Source organism: Homarus americanus, unplaced genomic scaffold (genome assembly GCF_018991925.1).
Source record: "Homarus americanus isolate GMGI-L3 unplaced genomic scaffold, GMGI_Hamer_2.0 scaffold54443, whole genome shotgun sequence".
NCBI lineage: Eukaryota > Metazoa > Arthropoda > Malacostraca > Decapoda > Nephropidae > Homarus > Homarus americanus.
In genome coordinates, this window is record NW_024750852.1 from 2,009,367 (window position 1) to 2,033,363 (window position 23,997).

The 23,997-nt window shown below is 41.2% G+C and overlaps 1 protein-coding gene across 9 annotated transcripts in view; it reads right to left on the reverse strand.

Annotated features, from left to right (window-relative positions):
* Positions 1–2,736: 2,736 nt before the first annotated feature.
* Positions 2,737–23,997, reverse strand: part of LOC121854386 (uncharacterized serine-rich protein C215.13-like) — a 90,461-nt gene continuing 69,200 nt past the window's right edge. For 8 of the 9 annotated variants that reach the window (XM_042349038.1, XM_042349035.1, XM_042349039.1 and 5 more), the window contains one exon: positions 2,737–5,013. In XM_042349038.1, coding sequence (XP_042204972.1) covers positions 4,081–5,013 — 933 coding nt within the window. In that variant the 3' untranslated portion in view covers positions 2,737–4,080. Of the gene's footprint in view, positions 5,014–14,399; positions 14,541–23,997 lie in introns of all 9 variants that reach the window. The other variant, XM_042349040.1, reaches the window with a different exon arrangement.

The following is a 23,997-nucleotide window of genomic DNA, read 5'->3' on the forward strand; positions in this document are numbered from 1 at the left end:
CCCACTCCCGAGCTGTAACCTTTACCAGGCCCATTCTGCACATGTGCTACAAAAGCATTAATATTATTTACATCAAGCTTAGGATCTGTGGCTTAAAGGGGCATGTAATGCTTAAAATAACTGTAAATTATAAGCCCAAAAATACCTTAGGCAGGCTTTAGTAATTGTAACCCAAAGCATAGCTTTATTTAAATGCTTGTTAACTACTAGGTAAGCATTACTGCAACATAAAAACACTTTGAGGGTCAATAAATTAGGGGTGAATCTTGTCTGGTTATGGAAGGCATTCCTTTTGTACAGGAGCAATGCAAGTTATATGTAAGTCATTGAGTGTTACAGGTAAATAGTAGTATAAGCACTAAAGTATTCCCAAGATATTATGTAAATAACCCCAGGGCGCATGACTGGGTCACTCCCGACACTCTTCATCCCTCGTGCTCGTCATGGTAGAGTCGTAGAGTGGCGACAGATAGCGTTAAGTGTGACGTGCGTGCGGACAGTTAGGTCACAGTCTTCACACGATCAGAGCCACGCTAGCGCCGCGTCCGGCCAACTAAAAACACGCCCATCGTCAGGAACAACCACTTCAGTTTTATATCAGTTTGTAGTACAGTGTGTTAAATTATATTAATTGCTGATTGGCTCATCTCTCAAAGAAATTGCATTCAGTTAATACATATTGGGAAGTCTTTGTATTGGGAAGTCTTTGAGGAGGATAACTGACCGACAATTATTTATTCAAAATTTAAATTATTACATATTTTAATTAATAATATAATCTTATTGCAGCTGGAGTGTTATAGTGTTCCCTTTTAAAGTTTGCATAAGTACTGTAGAAGAATATTTGACACTGAAAGTCATGCAAAATATGATGTATACGATATTTATCTACATTATGCATTATAGAAACTTACGTGCATGGTTGTGAATAATGCAGCTATCATTCTAATGATTTGTACAATAACTGAATAAAAAAAAATCAAGCAGGGGGGTACATAATGTTAATTATCTTCTTTTTTTTTCAGCAAACTGCTATGCAAGTTGGGGGGGAGAGGATACAGTAGCCAATCACTAAATGCACTGAAAATACAATTCTGCCTTTAGGTAGAGGTACAATACTACTGTACTATAAGCGGTTTGTTCCTGACGCGGTGTGGTGATAGGAATGTGCCCTGCCCAACACTGCATATGCAGGGCCCCGAGGTTCTTAACCATCCCTGGAGAACTCTCACCCACCCCCATCTCTCATTCTCCACCCACATCTTTCCTGCTCCATGCTGTGATTGATTCAATATAGTAAGTAGGTTGGGCTAAGGGATACACATCACATTTTTTCCCCAATCAACAGCAGTGGTGGGTCTAGTCAAAACATACAGAGAATTTGAGATGTTCAGTGTAAACATTGCATGACAAATATGAAGGCCCTAGGCCTTATTAATGATTTTTTTTTGTTTTTATCTAAAGTCTCTAAAGGTTGTACTACAGTATTTGTGAAAATTATTACAGTTTGTAATGTCAAAAGAAGGTGAGAATACTCCAGGGATGGACAACCATCACCAGGCAACCCAGAGCCCCATTTAGCAGGTTGCAACTGCTTTGCCCAGTCACTGCTCAGAGGCTTCTTGGTAGTGTCTAGACTTGGGTCACATCAGGTCAGCAGGTAAGCTCACGCCCTTGCCCAACAATGAGTTCACGGCCTCTTGGGGACTCATTCACCCATTAGGATACTCATACTACAAGAGAATCATACTGATAATGGAGGAGTAAGGGTGAATTATTATGCAATAAAGACCTCACAGCTTATGATTAGCAATTAGTCTAAAAATTAATGGAGAAAGTAAATTGTTAAATCAGAAAATTAGATTAAATATTGCATGTAAATAGAAAAGGTAAGTTGCTATCCATAAATACTTTATACTTATAGAAAAGAGTATAATTTACAGGGTCAGAGTTTCAGTGTCATGCATACTACTATACTGAACCATAGTTAAAGAATATATATATATATATATATATATATATATATATATATATATATATATATATATATATATATATATATATATATATATATATATATATATATATATATATATATATATATATATATATATATATATATATATATATATATATATATATATATATATATATATATATATATATATATAATATATATATAATATATATATATATATATATATATATATATATATATATATTTTTTTTTTTTATCAAAACCAGTCATCTCTCCCCAAGTGGTCGTGAACTTACCAAGTCTTGCCTGCCTTCTTGGTCCATTGGTGCAGGTCATTCCATCCAATCTGTGTTCTGTCGTGCAAACCCAGAACCCCCACCTCAAATCCACACAAACCACCTGTTGGCCAGTACAGATAACACACAGCTGGCCTTCACCCACCTATCCATAATTAACTCTTTTTAAGGAACCAGCTGCAGCTAATGACTTATCAGCAGGTGGATGGTGTACAAGTTTATGTGGTGGTGGTTAAGAGTGAAGAACAGACTGGAAGGAGGCTGTACCAGTGAGCCAAGCAGCCATCGGTGACTAAGCTGTTCCCCCGTGAACCAATCACTGGGAACTGGCTGGAAGCGAGAGACTTTAGGCATTATTAGCAAACGGGCGTGTGCTACGCACTAACCTGACCAAGACTTTAGTGTCATGCCGGGTAAAGGAGCAGTGACAGTAAGAGAGTCAAGCAGAAATCAAACACAATATCATGCATTCTACAGACTTATTATTTTAAAAATATTCTTATACATAGGCCAATATTTTGTATCAGTAAAAGGACTGAAATACACAGGCAAATTGTACATATACTTGATACCCAGACCAATGTTGAAAAGCACTAAAAGCTAGCAAATATAATAATGATGAACAGAATCATAGGATTACATAACAGACAAAAAGATGAGAGCAGTCCAACAAAAACTGATGCCTGACAGAGCAATGTGTACTGAATAAGCCCGAGCAGGGCCTGAGCGCCCCTGGCTACAGAGAGGAAGCATTACAGAGGTACATCAACATGACCCATACCTAGTTACCATCACATCAAGTTGGGACGTGAGCATGGTACAGTAGTGCTACAATAGTACTGGGAATGCTGCGGGAGTACACGGAGACGGCACCACTCTATGGCACTTGGCGGCACCCAACCAACCTCACTTACGCCCTTGCAAAAAAGCTAGACCCGCCCGCTACGCCTACCATGTCTTTTGCACATGCATATTTATTTGCAATAACCATTTGCAAAGCGAGACTATCACAGGACGTGTGTTGGTGGGCGTGACGTGGGCGTAGCATGGGCGTGGTGTGGGTATGGCTTAGGTTAAAGAACTGTACAATATTCTGACACAAAACTATGACAATCTTCTCTGGCACAAACCCTGCCTGCCCCCTCTCTATCCTAGGACCTGAATCTGCTGCTACTATTACTACTGCTGCTGCTATCAGGTTATAGTTTCACCATCACCGTCTCCCACGTAACTCTGACAGCAGCAGCAGTGGCATCCAAGGACACAAGATAATACCAGGAGAATCTGAAGGTGGGATTATAGAGGGGGAAGACAAGGGAAGCGCTGGGGGAGGATGCAGTGCGGTCTCCGTGCATCACATATCACAAACACCGTGTAGAGCTGGGCACCATGCAGGCGTCATCCCCCGGTTACCAGCGGACATGCAGCAAGTCTGCTCTGCTGTGTCATTTAAAAGCAAAAAGACTTGGAGTCTTGTTAAAATGACAACTATTATGTCTTAAATACTTCATAAAAGCTAAAATCATTAATATCTAAAACTTCTAAAACAGGTACAGTAACAAGAAAAGTACAATGACAAATACATGTGCTACGTCAATTATCTAAAAATCAAACTTAAAAGGCCAGTTAGTAAGTTATGCTGTGCCTGTAAGGACACTGGTAGATGTTAGTAGTGGCGTGACTAGAGTCCACTAGATGCTGGTCGTTGTTGTCTTCCTCGCTCACTGGCACTGAGCGAGAGTATAAGGAAGTAGACATACAGAGGCGGGAGACTTGCTCGTCAGCCGGTACGCACATGCACACACTTTATGAAGTTTTCAGCCTCTTGTTCGGCTGCTCGCCCCCCTGAGCCAGCGAATATTGGGTGTTACTGGACAAAGCTGTGTACTGGGGTGGGTACAGGGAGGAGACATGGTTCTGGGGCATCAAAATTGAGTGGTTCATGAAGGGCACATTTGCATTGAGACCACTCAAGCCAGTTACCCCACCCATACCAGGCGCTACCCCAGCAGTCAAGCCACCTATGCCATGCATCATGCCTGGCAGTCCCATTCCTGCAGCACTACTTGTCATAGTTGGTGTTATGAACTGTTGACTATTAGAGGCATATGGTGAAAAACTTAAGTTGGCCATGGGTGATCCAATGCCATAGTTAAAACCTGGCATATTTCCAGTGGCCATCCCAGGGTGGGTAAAGCCTAAAGAGGACAGTGCCATAGGACTCATGACAGTTGGAGCATGGGTTGTGGGTGGCTTGAACTGTGGGCGTAGTCCCTTACTAAGGGAATAGCCTGTGTATGAGAACACATTAACTGGCTGTTGTGGACCCATGGGCGCTGGTGATGTAGGCACTAGTTCCCCTCCCCCAGTGGATGAGGATGAGGAAGTGGAGGAGGAAGAGTTGTTAGCCGTTATTGAGGTGGAATAAACGGCTTTGCCAGAGGTTGGGGAGTTAGTTATGGTAGAGGTGGAAGTGGATGAGGAAGAGGAAATGGGTTGCGCGGAGGAAGCGGCAGCGTGGTTGTTAGCGGCGGTGGTGTCTTGGCTGTCGGCCTGGCCCCCCACCCCCGCCAGGGGCACACTCCCGCCATACTCACATGACACTGGCACAAAGCTCTGGCTGCCCAGTTGCTGCATCAGAGCCTGTTGATACGCTGCGCTCCCTGTCGGTTGATAAACGGGGACACCAGACTTGTCTCCAGCTGGACGCTTGAAGGGCACGCCCATCCCGGGAAAAGCCTGCAACACACATGCTATTGAGCATCTAATATCCATATGCTGCTGATGTACACCACAAACATTGCCTCCCAGTCACAGAGGGCCAGATGTATGTATGATGTGGTGTTACAGCAGCAGCAGAACTAGGTGCTCCTAACAACTTCTGGTGAAGGCCCACTGAGGTGTACATGATGTAAACACCTAGTACTGCTCATACATGGTCCAAGCTCATTCAAAAACCAAACTCTGGTTACAGAAAGAGCAAGAAGTTTTAGAGATTCAACTATGTAACTGCCATGAACCTTCACATTTGTTTTTTCTGGAAAAAAAAGTATTTATAATAAGTACTGTAATAAAAAAAAATTGTTGGAGATGAATATACTGTACACCATTAGGAAAAATATATGAAGAGAGACTATTGAGAAATGAAGGTCATTTTGGCTGGAAGTGTCTGTTAATACATGTCACAAATGAGTCAGAGAGATCTAGACCATGCTGTGAGCAATGATATGAAAACTGTGAGCCAACACTGGAAGCAACTTATCACATCATGAAAGAGGCAAGGAACACTTACCACTACTTAGGATATTCGTGACCCACGGAAAACCCTGCCATTCATTAAGCATACACTTCCCAACAATAATTAAGTAAAATTTAGAAATAGAAAATCCAAGAAAATTAAGTACTGTATACTGGGGCATCAGTATTAACAGTCATTTCAGTTTTATATGACAAAAAAAGGAAAGAGTTTGTCAATTTTATTGTTGGATATGGGTAATGAAATCAGAATGTAAATGATTATGAGAAGTTGTGGAAAGAGCTGTGTGAGTGTCCCAGTGGATGAATGTCAGGGTTCGCCACTGACCACTTGATGTGACTCTTCACTGCTTGTCATGCCTTAGGCCTTCTCTAGTTCTAGTACACCTACACACACTCATTCAACTTTAGCACATGGCTAAAAGAACACTCAGTTATTCAGTGTTTTAATTCTTTGTACTGCTTTTTACATGGTATACGTATGGGGGACAAAATGTATTATAACTTTCACAGGGGATTTGAAAATTATAAAGATATATTCTGAAAATTAATCATGGCCATTCATAGGCAATGACCTTTAGCAGTGAGACACGGGATCCTGTTCTCAAAACTTAGTACTGCAATAGAGGTATTTACTTGAAACCGTCATCTAAAAGCAAGAGAATATCAGCATACACATGAGTCAAGTGGAGACTGAGAACAGGATGGCTAGTACATTGACCTGTGTCCAGGTCATACCACCAACATTTGCATTTAATGTGCTTAAAAATACTGATAAAAGGTAATAACATAAATAAGGAGCAAATTTACACCTTAAATTACATGTGTGGTGGTATAAGGGTGGCAGCAGGTCTGTCATGGTACTGTACTTATTGTGAAAAAAAAGACAAGAAAGAGCCACTTTGCAAGATCATTGTCGTATTTCTTGCAATAGCTGGTCTTGGGGAACTTGGAGGTCTTCCCTGCAATCTAGACTAGAGATAATAGACTCCTATTTGACTGATGGATGATTGACAGGTGAAATTTCAAGGGCAAAATTTTCAACTCCATTTGAGGGAAGAGGAGGTGATATGGAACAACTTAACAGTAAAGTCTTCTCTAGAATAAGGGACAGAGGGAGGAGCATATTTGCTAGGAGAACAGGAACAGATAAAAAAATTAAACCAGGGGAATGGGAGAAAATTATATAGAGAAAAATAAATAATAAATTAGCAACAGAAATAACGCGTATACTAGTTGGTGAGGTAACGATGGCTGGCAGGGCTACGGTGTTGGCCTACAGCATAAAGCGATAGTGGGTCTGAAGCTAGGAGTAACAGGTCTAGAGTGCTAGAAGTCTCCAGGGAAGCACTAATAACATTCTCAACACAACAGCATCACTGCCAGAGTGGCTAGGCAATTGCAGCAAGTAATAACTCTATTGGGACCAAGTAATAGCCAATTAATGTGTGCCTTCAGCTTTGTGTTGACTGGCATTCCGGGGATTAAAGTGTGATGCAATGCATGCAAAAATGACAGGGTAAACTGTCAATTTTGGTAAAGGGGACTGGGAGTGGTAGTAGGATGTGGTAGTGGTGGTAGTATTAGCAGTAATTGAGGAAGTGGTAGTAGTTGGAGTAGTAGTAGTAGTAGTAAACAGTACTGGTCTTGGTAGTAATAGCAAAATTTATGCAATATTAAATGCAGTTATGGAAATAGTTGGGGTAAAGAAGTGGATACATGGAATTGATAGTGTCGACTGTTGGGACAAAATTTTGCAACGGGCTCTGATCTTGCAAAACGGCAGCAACTACAGAGAACTGACTACGACCAGGTCGGGGCAAGGCATGGCGCTGACCTCAGACTAGGCCGGGAACACTGACAAGGTGGTTTTTCACCTCTGCCATGATCCTGACCCTGAGGAGTGTGAGGGGGATAGGGGGTCGGAGGGGTTATGTGTGTACTTGCATTTATGAAATGGTACAAGTGAGCTGTAGGGGTGGGGGTAGGGAATGTAGTCCTGTATTGTACCTGCATCTCAGTAATGGTACTTATGAGTTGTCAGAGGTTGTCTTAAGTGTACACTTCAATTCTGAACTAGTACCTGTACTTGTAAACTGTGGGGAGGGTGGGGGTGTTGCATTTCAAGTAGAGGGTGGAGGTGTTGCATTTCAAGTGTACCCAAGTTTCAAAAATTGTATTTGCAAGCTGTAAAGAGTTGTCCAAAATATACCAACACCTCTGGAATGGGGGTGTTTTCAGGGTACAGTACTATATTTCTGGTGATACTGGTGAGGTGTTCAGTGCTTTTGTGGGTGAATTTGCACCACAGGGATGGTAGTGATGAAATGTGTGGGGGAGTTGTACTACTAAGTGTAAGGGACATTTCATAATTATGTACCTCCATATCTAGAATGGTACCTGTACCAAGTACTGTGTGACCTTCAATTAAAGCAAAATATAAACCTGCTATAGAACTAGCTACCATTGCAACAAACAACTGAATTATTACTATACTGTTTCTTGGTTGATGAGGGAAAGTATTTTGAGGATTAAAACTAAGAGATGGATATGACTCGAGAGAAATGTTCATGTCGTCTGTGTGGGTAGAAGTGAATGTTTGTATCTGATTATATATATATATATATATATATATATATATATATATATATATATATATATATATATATATATATATATATATATATATATATATATATATATATATATATATATATATATATATATATACACAGTATACTATAGATATACAGTATACTGTATATATACATACATACATACATACATACTAGGTGTTCCGTAAATACCCTTCATAATTCAGGGGGTGTATTCCTGAGATATAAATGAATATAAATTACTAAATGACCAAATTGTCAATTCTCAATACTTTCGGAATTACAACACGACAGGTTTGATAGGAATGTGATGACACCTACGGTTACCTGATATAAATCCCATTGATTTCTACCTGTGGGGTCACATAAAAAGCAAGGTGTATGTTACAGAGGTTCGCAAACTGTGAGAAATTGTGACAAGCATTCGCAACATCCCCTGGGGTCTTTGAACGTGTGCGACACTCACTAGTGCGACAGGCCGATGCAAATCATATGGCATTATTATTGTTAATAAAAGTCATAGCACAGTGTATAGGTTTCATCACATTCCTACCAAACGTGTCATGTGCAGTAACTCCGAAACTATTGAGAATTGACAGTTTGGTCATTTAGTCATTTATCTTTATTTACATCTCAGGAACACACCCCCTGATTTATGGAAGGTTATTTATGGAACACCCTGTAAAGCGAGTGTGTTTATTTTATTTTAAATTTTTGTTAAGCTAATGATGCAAATTCATATTAATTATGTTGAGGATGGATAACCGAGATTACAGGATAGTGTAATAACAACATTTGGATGAGTAGTAATTCGTGTGTGTGTGATATATAGCAACATATATTTTATGTGTACAGTACAGTATAGAAACCCTGTTTAAGATATGTTTTGTAGGTCCTCTCCTTTGAGTGTGTAGAAGTGCATGTTTGTGGAGTTTTGTTGCAATTAAGAAGAGGAATCATACATATATAAATGTACAGGAATTAATGTTTTATGATATTTAATAGTTCATATCTGGTAAAGAATGTACACTAATGACCATTCCAAATGTCCATTATAAAATGAACAAAGAGGATATAAAAGTGGTCATGGAGTTTGTGGGGGAAATAAATATTATGCAGATAGTCAATAAAAATGTACAGTAGTAGATGAAATTAGTACCAAACAGAAATCAAACTGGATTGTACATGTTAGTGAGGAACTACAGGTATGTGGGAAAAGGAATCAAGATTTTTTTATAAATGTCTAATTTCTGGTAAATGTTATATCTACATGAGTTTCAAATGGGGCAAGTGTTAATGTCTCGGAGTGACACAGTACAGGGTAAGGTTTTGACCTGTATGACAGACAATATATAAGCTGATGAGACAGGGAAGTTTGTTAGGTTTTTCTAATGTCATTTAGAAATTTTTTCATGTGTAGTAATTACAATTATCTGTGATGTGAGCAAAAAAACATAGTATTACTAAACAAAATTGTTTACTCTAACTACCTGTACTACCCTAAATACAACAACTCAGTGTCCCAATGCCCACTTTAGATGGTGAAGAATATGCATGAATGCTTAAGTTTCTGATATTTGAAATTGGCTTTTTTGGGGGAAAATTGAATACAAGTATTGTAAAAAAACAAAAACAAACGAAGGGCAGTGGTGGGTACCATCCTTAATATTTATTTGTTTGACACTCGCCATATCTAGTGAACTTAAAAACCAATACTGAAACCCTGAAATTATGGAAAATTAAAAGTTCAGCTGATACATTATGCATAACCATCAAGTAGGTAAGCAGATGTGGTATTTAATTGGTGGTTAAATTGGAAATCTAATAGATTCCAGAATTCTTCAGCTAGTTTCCCACTGATTGCAGTCTTCTACAATAATTTGAAATGATCCAATTTTAAAGTAAAATTACAAATGGCTGAATATTCTCTTGCCAGGGTGAAAAGGCCTCTGAAGAGCTTTATCAATTCTGTTCAACTGATTCACATGCTAAGCAATACTGATTAAAGCTTAAATGTTACTTCTAAAGTACTGAATGCAGCTTGGGAGCTAGGACATGTGAGTTTATAAAGAAGTGCTGAGTGAATGAAGTCTATGGTTGACCTATAAAAAAAAATTGCTGTGATTGATACATGGGGTTGAACCTTTTCAGCATTATTTTAGGGAACTGCTAAATTTTCTTGATAAAGTAGTTCTCCAAGATCACGTAAGAATGTAGGTTTCTATTTGCAACAGAAGACAACTGGTTAAGTAGGAAATTATTTTTAGAAACCTCTCAAGGTTGCTCAAAATTATCTGACCGAGTTACACCGAATTTCTTTATAAGCAAGGTTGACAAAGAATTTGTCACACGCAGCATTAGAGCAGGGCAGGTTGTAGCTATACCCAACATAGCTACAGGTGAGGGACAACCAGTGCTTCATGTGTAAGCCAGGGGTGCAGTAAAAAGCCCTTTGCATCAGTAGGATATGGAGGTGGGAGAATTTTTCTCTGTCAGCTATGAGGGGCATTCATAGAGCTGCCAAAAGTTGCTAAAACATTGCTATCTGGAGTGATGAGCAAGGCTCTACGTAATGTAATTTAAGCAGATTTAACTTTAAATATGAAACTAACAACTAGACCAGATAAGGTTAGTTTTGAAGAAAATAATATCACTCCATCAATTTACTGTTTTTCCATTAACAGTTTCTTTAATTAACTGAGAAAGGTATCATTCTATTGTTCTTAAATTCTATTGCAGATGTGATATTGAGATGCTTGTCATCATATTCTAATAACTGTATGTACTGCATAATCTTTAAACAGCACAAACATGTCGTTAATGTATATCTGTTGCACATATATAAGCTTAACTGCCTGGAAAATTATATAATTAGCATGATTTTTTTATATAGTTTTCAAGCCAAGGATTCATCAACGTATGTCATTTTAGAAGAAGGACATTTTCATTGGCTCTGTATGTGCGAACACTTCCAATTTAACAAACAAATTTGGACTTTTTTTTATTCTGAAACCTTTATAAAATCTAAAGATACCCACAAACTGAATACCACATTTGCTTGTCCACTTAATTTTTCTTTCAAATACTGTATGAGCATAAGATTTAAATATTTTTCAACTTAAGAGATTTAGTGTACAATCATTTCTAAATGTAAATTTTACCTCAAAATTATGTCTTTATCTGGCTCACTGAAACTGGTACAGGGTATAACAATATCAGAATGTATCGATATTAAATATAGTGCTCACCACTGCCAACAACTTGCTTTTCATTTGGCTTGTATATTACTTTTTTTACCATATGTGGCTAATAATTTGGGTGGTTGGGAGTGTTTAGTTAGAGTGTAGTTTATACATAAGGAGGAAAGCAAGTGAAAAAGTTTATTGCTACTAAAGATCTGATACTATACTGTATTGTGAATGGGATTATATTTGTCAAGATGATGTAGTGTTTGTGGACACATGTTTATTTCATAGGAGTACCACTGTCAGTCCATAACCTGATACCTTCTACCATAGGCTCATATGTGGTGTGGTGCATCATATCTTCAGGTGTAGAGCCTGGGCAATCCTAAACATAGGTGACATGACTGACTAGTCAGACCAATTAACTATCATCCTTAAAGGTATTCCCTCCCCCATTACAACTATTGCCTTTAGAAGGGAGATTGGAAGCAAGAGTCGCCATCAAAAGGAAGAAACCCGGGTCCTGATGACACACAAGCTGTGTTTTCATCTCGTCTAGCAGTTGTATAAGGCTTTACCACATAGACACCAAAGTCTCAAAATTCAGTTGTAAAGCCACCACTAAACTGGAAAAATATAACCAACTGCAGTTTCTTGTTTTTGGAAGCAAGAGCTTCCCAGCTTTTTGTTGCATTTTTTGTGATATATATTGTACTGCATACGGATGCAACAGTCGAGTGGATAAAACACTTGCCTCCTTGTTCAAGGTGCATTAGCTGTTAACACAACAATCACACTCAAAATTAGCGGGCTGTATGACAGTGTCAAAGAATAATCTAAGATGACCAGACAACTTGTCAATGGCACTGGCTAACCATTACCCCAGAACATGATCAGCAAATTGAATAACATCCAGGTCTCCAATTTCTTTAGTTACACGAGTCATTTGGTGTAGGTCAACTGGAACTGATTTTGGGCGTTTATACCCGATACCAAAATGGTTGAAGCCAAACAACTGCCACATGTGTGTACATGGCCAGTGTAATACCACAGCTTAATGTTCTTTTGCATTTAATCTCACTTTCAAAGAAAATACTTGCAACGGGGAAGTAACGCATTACTTTTGGTCTCATTAGTCAGTCCAGTCACCTAAAGACATTATGCATATTACAGTGTACATGGACCATCCGGCTGTAGGCTCCACTATAAAATGGGATTTTCATGAATAATCCTACATTTCTGGTCAGTGGAAATGCTAGTCTTTATGTGTAAGTGCATCTGTTTGGTCTACAGGAGTATCTATGTTTATGTGAAGAGTTCCTTGTTTGGTGTGTGGTTGTGTGTGTTATGGTATTTGAGGATGGGTGCAAGAGAGGGACAAGAGTGGTATATGTTTTAACTTTGTACAGCAATGTATGGTACTCTATACATGGGGATATCAAGTTGGGGATAATTGTTGGTTTAGTACCCTGCTCATTCAATGCATGTTGTGGTTCGTCATAACGTCAAGGAGTGTATGAATAAGTATAGGACCTAGTGTTTATGACCATGTGCGTAAACAAAATAGTAGTCTGCATCAGAACGTTTAAGTGTGATGAGAGAAATCACATGTTGAGGGAGAGAGAGCAGGGAGTTGGGTTGTCAGAACTGAGTGTTGTCATGAGAGTACAGGTTCTAGAGGGAGTGTATGGGCAGGTGCTGTGTGGGTGCGTGAACAAGTGGTGTGTGGGCAGGTGGTGTGTGGGTGTGTGAACAAGTGGTGTGTGGGTGTGTGAACAAGTGGTGTGTGGGTGTGAGCAGGTGATGTGGGGGAAGAGTAGCTGTAAGATGGGGAGGAGGAGGGTGGGGTAGAATAAAAAGCTCACTGGACAAAAACTCAACTAATAAATTGGATGTTAACTAATTGATTATAAAATAATTTAAATTGATTGTTCATAGAAAATTATTTATAATCTAAGACCTAAGTATTAATTAAACATATTTTTGAATAAATGCTTAATTTTAAAAGTATTTACTGATCATATCATAATAACCTTAGTATAAAGTGACTCACTCTAGTTAGGAGATTGCAAGTTCTAATGCCTGACCTGACAGTTTAAAAATGTTCACCTTAAATAATGCAATGGAATGCAATGCAATCCAACCTAGGAGCAGCCAACTTCAAATATGGTACAATCAATCTGTTAATATCAAAACTGAACACCAAGTTTTTGCCCCCTTTTGCACATAGGTGGTGAGTTTTTATCCAGTAAGTCTTTGTCCGTGCACTACAAGACCAGAGGTAATTGATGAGTGTGTGAGTGTGAAAGCAGGTGATATGGGAGAATGAGTGTGTGAGTGTGAAAGCAGGTGATATGGGAGAATGAGTGTGTTAGTGTGAAAGCAGGTGATATGGGAGAATGAGTGTGTGAGTGTGAAAGTAGGTGATATGGGAGAATGAGTGTGTTAGTGTGAAAGCAGGTGATATAGGAGAATGAGTGTGAGTGTGAAAGCAGGTGATATAGGAGAATGAGTGTGTTAGTGTGAAAGCAGGTGATATGGGAGAATGAGTGTGTGAGTGTGAAAGCAGGTGATATAGGAGAATGAGTGTGTGAGTGTGAAAGCAGGTGATATAGGAGAATGAGTGTGTGAGTGTGAAAGGGCAGAAGTAGTCAGGGTGTAAGAACAGATGTATAGAAATACTGCAGTGCTGGGAGTGATATGTGATGTGGATGTAAGAGCAAGTAGCATGAGAGTGGGTGGTGTTCAAAGAGCAGGTACTGTATGAGTATGATGGCAGGTGGTGGTATGAGAGGGGGTAGTGTGGGTGGTGTTGATGTAAGTGGGTGTGGGTGTGATAGCATGTGGATGGTATGGGTGTAGATAACATGGGGATGGAGTAGATGTGGATGCATATGTGGTGTGGGAGTGGGAACAGGCGGGTAGTGTGGATGTAAGGGCGTATGGGTGTGAGAACAGGCGAGTAGTGTGGATATGAGAGCGTGTGGGTGTCAGAGCGTGTGGGTGTGAGAGCGGGTGGGTGGGGAGCGTGCCCGGCCCCGGCCTGGCCAACATGCAGGTGGCTCGGTACCATGAGGAGCTCGTCACTGGGGTCGCGGCCGCGCTTCTTGCCCAGCTCGGCGGCAGCAGCTGCGGCTGCGGCTGCGGCGGGCAGCGGTGGAGGCGGCGCCAAGGGCACAGCGGCGGCCGCGGCCGCGACAGCAGAACCAGGCTATTAGTAGCAGGCGGGGCAAGCCAAGCAGGCCAGCATACAGCACCCAACACACGCGCACCAACAGCACGAGAAATAAAAGAAAGAAGAGGCACGCGTTAACAAAATGGCTAATGTAGAGTTGTATAATGGCGGCGCCCGTCCCGGGGGTGTGGGGCAGCCCCCCCTCATGCAGTCTGTGCCCCTTCACACACACATCCTGCGTCGCCCTCCACCAAACCCTGTGAGAGAGGCAGCAGGAAGGGAGTGGTGGGGGGCGGCAGGCGCAGTGTGTGTGTAGACAGGCGCCGGCCAGTGCAGGTCATAGTGTGGGCACACGTCACAGGACAGTGGTTGGGCCCAGGCCTCATGCAGCAGCGCCCTGGAAGAGACGCATTAGGGGCGTGCCGGCCGCCTACAGGAGGGCCCGGGCCGTGGTCTCAACGGAGGGTCAGACGTAGCCAGCCTCAGGGGGTCTCCTGTTGGCGGCCGCCTGCCAGGCACAAGCCGGGCCAGCCGCTGGTCGGCAGGGACAATGGGGGAGGGAGAAGAGGGGGGTCTGCCCCGCCAGCTAAGAAAAGGGGGTGGAATGACGACCAGCGGCGGGCACTAGCAACAGAGGACCCTCACTTACCGTCGTCCAGCTGCCCTCACCACACTGCCAGTGGCTGGCGGGCACACACCTGCCTCATGCCCAACCTTCATATGACCATGTACTCCTACCCTCCCTCTACACTCTCAACACTTTCTTCATTCTCATATACCTAACATCCTGAACTGTAAATTTCCATGAACAAAAAAAGTAAATAACTCGAATTGTCCAATACGATACATTTATCTACTTTACAATTAGGAATTTAAAGCTTCTTAGAATGAGTCATAACTGATATAAAAAGGAATTAATTAATCAGTTTAACACAAGCTAAGGTTCAAGTACTATATGCGTTGAGTGCGGGGTGATAGTGTAGTTGTTTGATGTTGATCGAGTATGGTCAACAAATCTGTCCTTAAGTAGGAAAGAAAGTATTTTGGGATCAAATTTCACTGTACAGTACTCGTCTTCCCTGTACTAGGGAGTGTACAGGCACGCATGTGCACACACACATACACAAAAAACACATCACTGCGACATAGTAGTTTAAGAGGCTTATAATTGTGATATCTTTTTCAAGCTTCTATAATACATATCTTTATTTTATCATGATATATTTTATATCATGGAAGGACTCACCCCGTTCAAATGGCACATTGGATTTTGTGCCAAGTCACGCACTGATACAGGGTGGGGTCGTGGCAGGTGTTCGTGTGACTGTCCCACTCCCTAAACAACATTAAACGGCAACAAGTGTCAAAAGATTTATGCCAGATGTGGTGGTATACACATGGTCACAAGTTGAGAATTCAGTGTTTTCCGTCAATACTACAGTATGTCCTCTTCAGGTGTGTGAAAGTGTTGTATCCAAGAAACTAAGAGACCGATCTTTCTACAACTGTACTCAGGTTGGGTGTTGGCTAAGGAAGAATTGACTTAATTTTGGATAAATTGGGGCAGGTTAAGATCCAACACTGAGTGGCGGGTTATACTGTATTGTGGCGATGCCCACCAAGATTTTTATGCTTATTTATAAGAGTGAAGTAAATTAACCATAAACTTTTAAGTATGTATGTTGTTGTTTATTTTATAATATACTGTACAGCAAAACCTCACTTACCTTGATATACAGATGGTTCTCAAGCTATCTTACCATCCTGTACAAACCCACCGGTTCTAACCCACGTTGTTTGCACCAAACCAGATATATTATGGATGCTACAAGGGCTGGATTCTTAAAGATTCATATGTTATATTTACCCCCCCTCCCCCCCAACTGACCTGGAAATTAAAGGAATGCTCCTATCTGGGACAGACCTACGCTAGTTGATGGTTAGAATGACGTGGAAAATTTCGCTAAGACTAAGGTTATTACGAACGTTCTCCTGCCTACCAGTTACGTGGAAAATTTTTGGTAGGAAGCATTAGAGAATTGGACCTCATGTCCGTCATCCTGCCTGTGGCCCTCCTGGCTCACACAATCTTGCCCCGCCGTGTAACTCTCCAATACATTACATTCTCTGTGTCAGTGGATTATCAGTCTTCCAATTTCCTGCTATTTCTTATTATACACCACAAAGCACAATGGTGTTATTATGAGGTATGCCAATAAATTCAATGAAGTCATTTATAATAACCTTAGCAGTGTGTAACTTATCTCTGCTGCCCTCACCCAATACAAAGATTCATCACCGTGTTAAACAGTTACGGAGAAGTGTAATATATATTTTCAGGTACAGTACTCATAACAATTATTGCTCACAAAATAACATTTGCCACTTAGAGCAACTACAAATAAAATGTTAACAGAATGATAATACTGTAGTTACTATTTTTTCCATACAAATTCAGAGCTCATCATTTACCACAGCTGGGCCAACTGTGACTTGACAACACCATCTACGCTCTCATTTGCATATTAAATTTGGTTGGTATTCAGAGGTTGTTGTAGAATGTACATATTTGTGGTCCACCAGCAGTTGTGAAATGTATGTAAAATGTTCACAACCTCACTCGAGAGTATATATATATATATATATATATATATATATATATATATATATATATATATATATATATATATATATATATATATATATATATATATATATATATATATATATATATATATCGATGAAAAATTTAGTACCGTCTGATCTGCTTTTCCAATAAATACTTAATTCGCTCAAACTCACACAAGGTGTAGGCTCCTCACCCCAGGTATTTGATGGTGCACCAGCCTCCTGCCAGCCGTAAAACATTATCTGGGCTACAGCCCCACCCCCCCCCACCCCAACAACTGTCTATCTGGCATGGTATGTTCTTCCCATTAGCCCATAATGGAACCATTTCCTCTACACCCTGTCTGCTCCTGCACCTCTTTCACACCCCAGCTTTACTTTCACCATCCTCCATACTCTGGCATACACTTTTGTCTCTAGAGTGCACCTGTCATTCCCAATTACACCTGTGTCCCCAACGGTAACGATCTGATGATCCATTCTTTGTAACATCATGGCACTCGCGCTGTGTCTGTTTCTCACAGTACACCTGTGTCCTGGTACATCTGTTCCTCATGGTTCACCTGTGTCCTGATACATGTCCCTCAAAGTACATCCTTCATTACAGTGTCTTTCATGATACATGGGCATTGTTCTGGTATAACTGCCTTGGCCTTATACAGTGTCATCGTGGACACCAATCAATAACATGAAGGACACCAATACTGTGGTAAACAAAGTTGCTGGTGCCAGTGTTGTGATCATCATCTGGTCATGGGAATGTTCAGTTACATTTCTCTGTCCATGCACGATGCTCCTGAAAAGCTATCGACTTTTGACAGACTACAATTATTTTGTGTTCGCACTTGTACATAATCATTGCAGGTAAAAAAAAAAATCAGTATTCATGTACGAGTTACAGTTGACCTCAGCTATGACCCATGACATTGCAGGTAGGCCGGTGTTGATGTATATTCAAGTGAAGATTCATCAAATTCTCTATCATGTACAGTGTTTACTTGTCTTAAACTTTCGCCCCCTTGTAGCTACGTCTCGCTTAACTTCAACGCAGCAGTTCTCCCTAGATCACTCTTCCGTTATTTTTACTCTCGTGTTATTTGAAAGTTTATATCCCCACTACTTGAGTTATTCCACCATAAACCAACACCAGCCTTCGAAAAACAGGAGGAGGAGGAGGGGGGGGAGGAGGCTAGGCGTCTTGTACTGTATGTCAATATGCACCAGAACCCCACATCTCTTATTTACTTATTGGAGAGTTACAGTTCCAGTTTTCTTCAGCTCATCTTGAATTGTTTTTAACGCACGTCTAAATGTTAGTATGATATATTACCAATCGACAGCCATCCGTAGATATGTTCCTAAGACACACACACACACACACACACACACACACACACACACACACACACACACACACACACACACACACACACACACACACACACATAGGTGTACATACACTACCGACCGAGATAGACATGTTATCAATTGAATGAGAAACTGTAGACATATTACCGGCTGACTAACATAACTGTTTTATATATACTCTGTATACAGTTTCTTGTACTCTTGCCCAAACTCCCTCCTATATTCCCACATAATTGTTCTATACTGCTATGCTGTATACATTCCGCCATATCCACCGCAAAAACGAATAACCTTCTCGCCATATGTATATAATTGAAGATTTCGTATTTACCTTCGTCTGTCACCTGCTTTCAGAACCCAATTTCCATATATGCTTGTTCTAATATCCTCATAATACCGAGACACTGAGGGGTGTACATATATGATTTACTGTGTGTGTGTGTGTGTGTGTGTGTGTGTTGTTGGTTTGTGTTTGTCTGCGTGTGCGTCTGTGTTGGTTTGTGTGTGTATGTCTGTATATATTATGTGTGTGCGCGCGTGCGTCTGTGTATATATATATATATATATATATATATATATATATATATATATATATATATATATATATATATATATATATATATGTGTGTGTGTGTGTGTGTGTGTGTGTGTGTGTGTGTGAATGTAAGAGATATTGTGTATGAATGTGTGCGTCCAGCCCTCGTTCCCTTGGTGCCGGCCGCTCACCCATCTCCTACAGCGGTTCACTCGCTCCCATTGCCTCCAGCTCTCTCTCTCTCTCTCTCTCTCTCTCTCTCTCTCTCTCTCTCTCTCTCTCTCTCTCTCTCTCTCACACACCTTTACTCATTTTGTATTTCCTCATATTCATTCTTCTTAGCCACCTTTTTCCTATGTTTAATCAATTGAATTTCTCTTTTCTCCCCTATTCCCAGTTCCCTCCTACCGTCCTTTAGCCTTTTCCTCTACTCATCGTTATTCTTCTTACTCTTGGTCTCCTTCCCCTTTCCTAGTTCCCACCTTTCGATCATTTCCTTCCCCTCTTCTCCTTACTAAGTTTTATCCTTCATTCATAACTCCTCCTTCAGTCTTCTTCCACTTCTCGTCATTCCTTCCTTCCCCAGTTTCCAATTTTTCCTCACCATTCCGTCTTAACCCTCCGTCATTCTTCTTCCTCTCCCCCCCCCTGGCTGGTGGTAGGCGCCGCATCTCGTGGGAGCCGGGACGTGACCTGGGCTCCAATTCCGAATTATCCGCTTTTATCACCGCCAGTCAATCTTGATAATGCTTTAGTCTAATTCTATTTAAGGGGCGATGCCTCCTGTCTCATGAGGCCAGCCAGCCACTGTCCAGACCTGTCTACGTTAACCTGTTTAACTGTCTACACGTAGCTCCCGCCACTTGTCTGGAGAGGTGTACATCAAACTCTTCCTGCCTGTGTGTTTCTCTACACCTTGTCTGTCAGTCTGTGTATACCTTGTTCCTCCCGTCTGGCTGTCAGTGTACACCCAAAAAATTTATTCGGCACCCTTACGGCGTGATACAATATGACACTGGTGCCGAATAATTTTTTAGTGGGTGTACATCTAGTCCCTTATGTCTCTCTGTTTACACCTAACTCATCTGTGTTTACATCTAACTACTCCGTCCATCTGTCGTCCACTTCATGCCTGTCTACACACGGGCCCCAGCTGTCTACCTGTGACTCGCCTTCTTCTCATAGTCTAACTCTTTATACATTTACACGAGGTTGTAATGTCTTCACCTAGTCTCTACACTCACCCCTCTAGTCTACCTTTATATACAGTACACTGATCATTGTAAACTCTGGCCCATGCCTAGTTCTCGTGTGCACCTGTATACACCTAACTTACCTGTGTACCTATACGTTCATCTTGCTGCTTTAACAGGTGCCGTGAACACGAAGCTAACTAGTTCACACTAAACAAAACTGGCTTCGGAATTATACTGAGAATCTGCCTTAGGATGTTAAGAGAGAGAGAAAAAAGGTATTCTTCCCTCTCCTGTACTAATCGCCTGTCTCTCATTTGCCCTGACTGTCGAGTGTGTATTGTATATTCTGCCAGCTACAGTCATTTCATCTCTACAATCACTGCCATAATTTCCCCTCAATCAATGCATTAAATTGTAGCTCATAAGGTGTAGGATCCTTTTGTGTTCTCTCTTTAGTCTCGTTATCCCGGTATACACTCTGGGTCGTCTTCAAACATGGAGTGTATCTTTTATCCTAACACCACAACATCTGTATTATGTGCCAGAAACCAGAACATCAATGTTTCTTCCACAGTACAGACTAAGCCAGTGGTTCAGTATTGTTGATCGGGTCCTAGACAACTAAAACTCTCCCCATCTTAGCTAAGTACCCCATTCTCATACTCGTTAGTTTCCCTCAACTTGTCCTAGCAGGAGTAATTCATATCTCGCAGAAAAAAAGAAATCTAGGCCTATGACATGAGAAATGCTTTTTACCTCATCTCCCTTTAAGACAAATATATTCACCACTTCAAATTTCAAAATTCCTAAACCTATCCGAAAAAAAGGTTTTATATCATACCACTGTAAGGCAAATACATTTACCACCTTACGTCGAAAAATGAATTCTCCCTGAATACTATATTCTCCCTCACCTCCCCAAAATTTAAGTGGGCGGGAAGAAAACACCCGCAAGTCGTGATCAATTTTACAACTTCTGGGACCCAGTTAAACCCGGCCTCTTGGGGGTACCGGGAGGAGTGGGTGTGGAGGGGGGGGGGGTGTAAACGTGACCTGATTCCCTCTTTAGAGTCGTAGGAACCTGCCGTCATTCTCTGCCTCTCACTACACCCTTCCTGCATCCTACTACTGCCATCCTCTTCACCCGTCACCACTATCTCTCCCCAAAGGTTCCTTCTTGGGAGTATTAGGAACCTGACGCTCTCCCATGCCTCTCCTACATGCCTGCCGCCACCATCCCCTCTCCGCTCTTCCACACCATCTTGCTCTATTCTTATTCCCTAAACCACCATCCTGAGATCATTGTTCTTTTTCTCTATCCTGCCACCACACAAACTCCTGGGGCTATCCTACCACCACACTGCCGTTCGCCAGGCCTCTTTCTAGCTTGTCACTATCCTGCCATCGATCCCGCCTCCTACCACCTCACTGCCGTCAGCTGAACCTCTTCTACACCCCTCCGCCTGCCATCGTTCCCGCGTCTTACCGACCACACTTCCGTCTGCTAAACATCTTCTACCCTGTCACTATCCTGCCGCCTGCCATCGATCCCGCCTCCCACCGTTACATTGCCGCGTGCTATAATCTTGTCCTTATTCTACGCTACCTTAATTAGGTCTACACCACCTACCAGAAAATAATTCCCAATATGTTATCCCGAGAACTGGCTCTAAAAATATAAATATAAACATATCTACCAACACTCAACACACGTGGAAGGCCGTGTGACATAGTGGGTGACTTGGAAAGTATTAAGAGGAATGAAGACACTCGGAAGCTTCCCAGAACACAACAGAAGCCTCCCGCTCACACTAGTACTGCGTGGCCTTAGGTGGCCACGCTCAACGCTGCCTCACAATATCAAAATTGCTTTAGAAATTGACACAGCAGGGACACAGAAAGCCTCTGTTACTAGCAGAACTACGATGGTCACCTACCAGTGATAGACTATGATCAGCTTCATTTAAACTCACGGGGTGTGAGTAAAACAACAAAACATGTTATGTGTATGTTTACGACACCGTACTGGCCACCTCCTAAACACACGAGTATTACTACACAGGCAGTTGAACACCCAGCGCCAACGACTACCGCTGCTGACTCACAAATTCTACGGGAACGGGCCGCACCGTTTCACTAACTAGGGGAGTTGGGAGGGCGGGAAGCGTGGCGCTGACTCATGTGGTGGGTGAGCCGCCAGCCTTCTGATGCACGGCGAGGTACACCCTTCGCCTCATATAGTATATCATTAACCCTGGCAACACACACGTCTATGTAGTTACCATAACTCGTTAATAACATTTGCAACTTCCTTCTGCTCTACAGCGCCTACTATTCAACACCGGTCCGTTAATTGCAGGATACAACACTTACTAAAATACTTTCAACGAACATTTCCGAGGATTATGAACAATATACGATTCCTCGATGTTATTAATTCTACAAATACTTAAGAAACATCTAAAAGAGGTGTATAATATCATGCAAAATATTACTTACATATTTTCGTCCTGTATACAATATTTAAGAGTAGGAGGTTAGTTGTGTCAGCCTTTAAGAGAACTTTATTTATAAAGGACCTAACCTTTAACTATAGAAACCGTAAACTACACCTGGCAACTCGAGCACTGGTCGTCTGCTCAACATCCATCGTTTATACATACTTAAAGTTTTCCAGACCAGGTTGTGACGACTCCTGCAGTGCTGTTTATTGTGACTCACCCTGGCGCAATACTACTGTATACCGCCGGGCACCAACATCACCCGACCACTATACTGTTTCCCACGAGAAAGATGATGTATTAATTTAAACAAATCAAAGAGAAAAATCAAAATAAGACAGTATATCATTCATTCGTAAGAAGGTTACATTTTCATAACCATAGTAATGACCCTGGAAGACTGCTATTCTACTGGACACTGAGGCGTGTGGTAACAACAGTCTGAACGTTACTTGTATATACTCGGGACTGTAGAGCAACCAACACTATCAGTAAGGGTGACAGAATTAGTTTGTGGTGTGTTAGTGAGGGGCTGGTTGGTCTCCTGCAGTGTATGTAACGAGACGTATTTGAAAAATCTCCCTCGAAAGGAAAATTACTGTTAATGAGTCTGTCAGGAAAGGCAGACACTGGGCTAGCTGACAATCAAATATATAAATACTCGTCCAATTGTGTTGGGAACTACCCCCCACGAACACAGGTGTTGTAGTCTGGGACGGACGATATGTTATAATGATTCACAACAGCATTACTGTAACACAGATTTGTATCGCGGGTATGGTAATTGTTTGCAGCAGACTACCGTAACAAAGGCTCCTGTCACAGGCTTTGTTTAAAAAAAATGCCATTTATAACCCCTCGTGAGGTATCATACTATATTTATGTAGAAAAATGAAGAGCTTCATCCAGCGACCCACATCACTCTCTCCCTGTACTGACCAAGATCACATGATTTTATAGTGAATATATACTGTTGTTTGCATCAAATTAACACAATTATAAGTTCACGGTAGTATCTTGTTTACACTAAATTAACAATTATAAGTTCCCGGTAGTATCTTGTTTACACTAAATTAACACTATTATAACAGTTCCCGGTAGTATCTTGTTTAAACTAAATTAACACAATTATAAGTTCCCGGTAGTATCTTGTTTACACCAAATTAACACAGGCTACACCCACCAGTAGTGTTTGCATGGGGCCAACATTCAAGCGACTCTAGCCACGCTAACCTGATTATTCGGGCCCGCCTAAATTGCCTCTT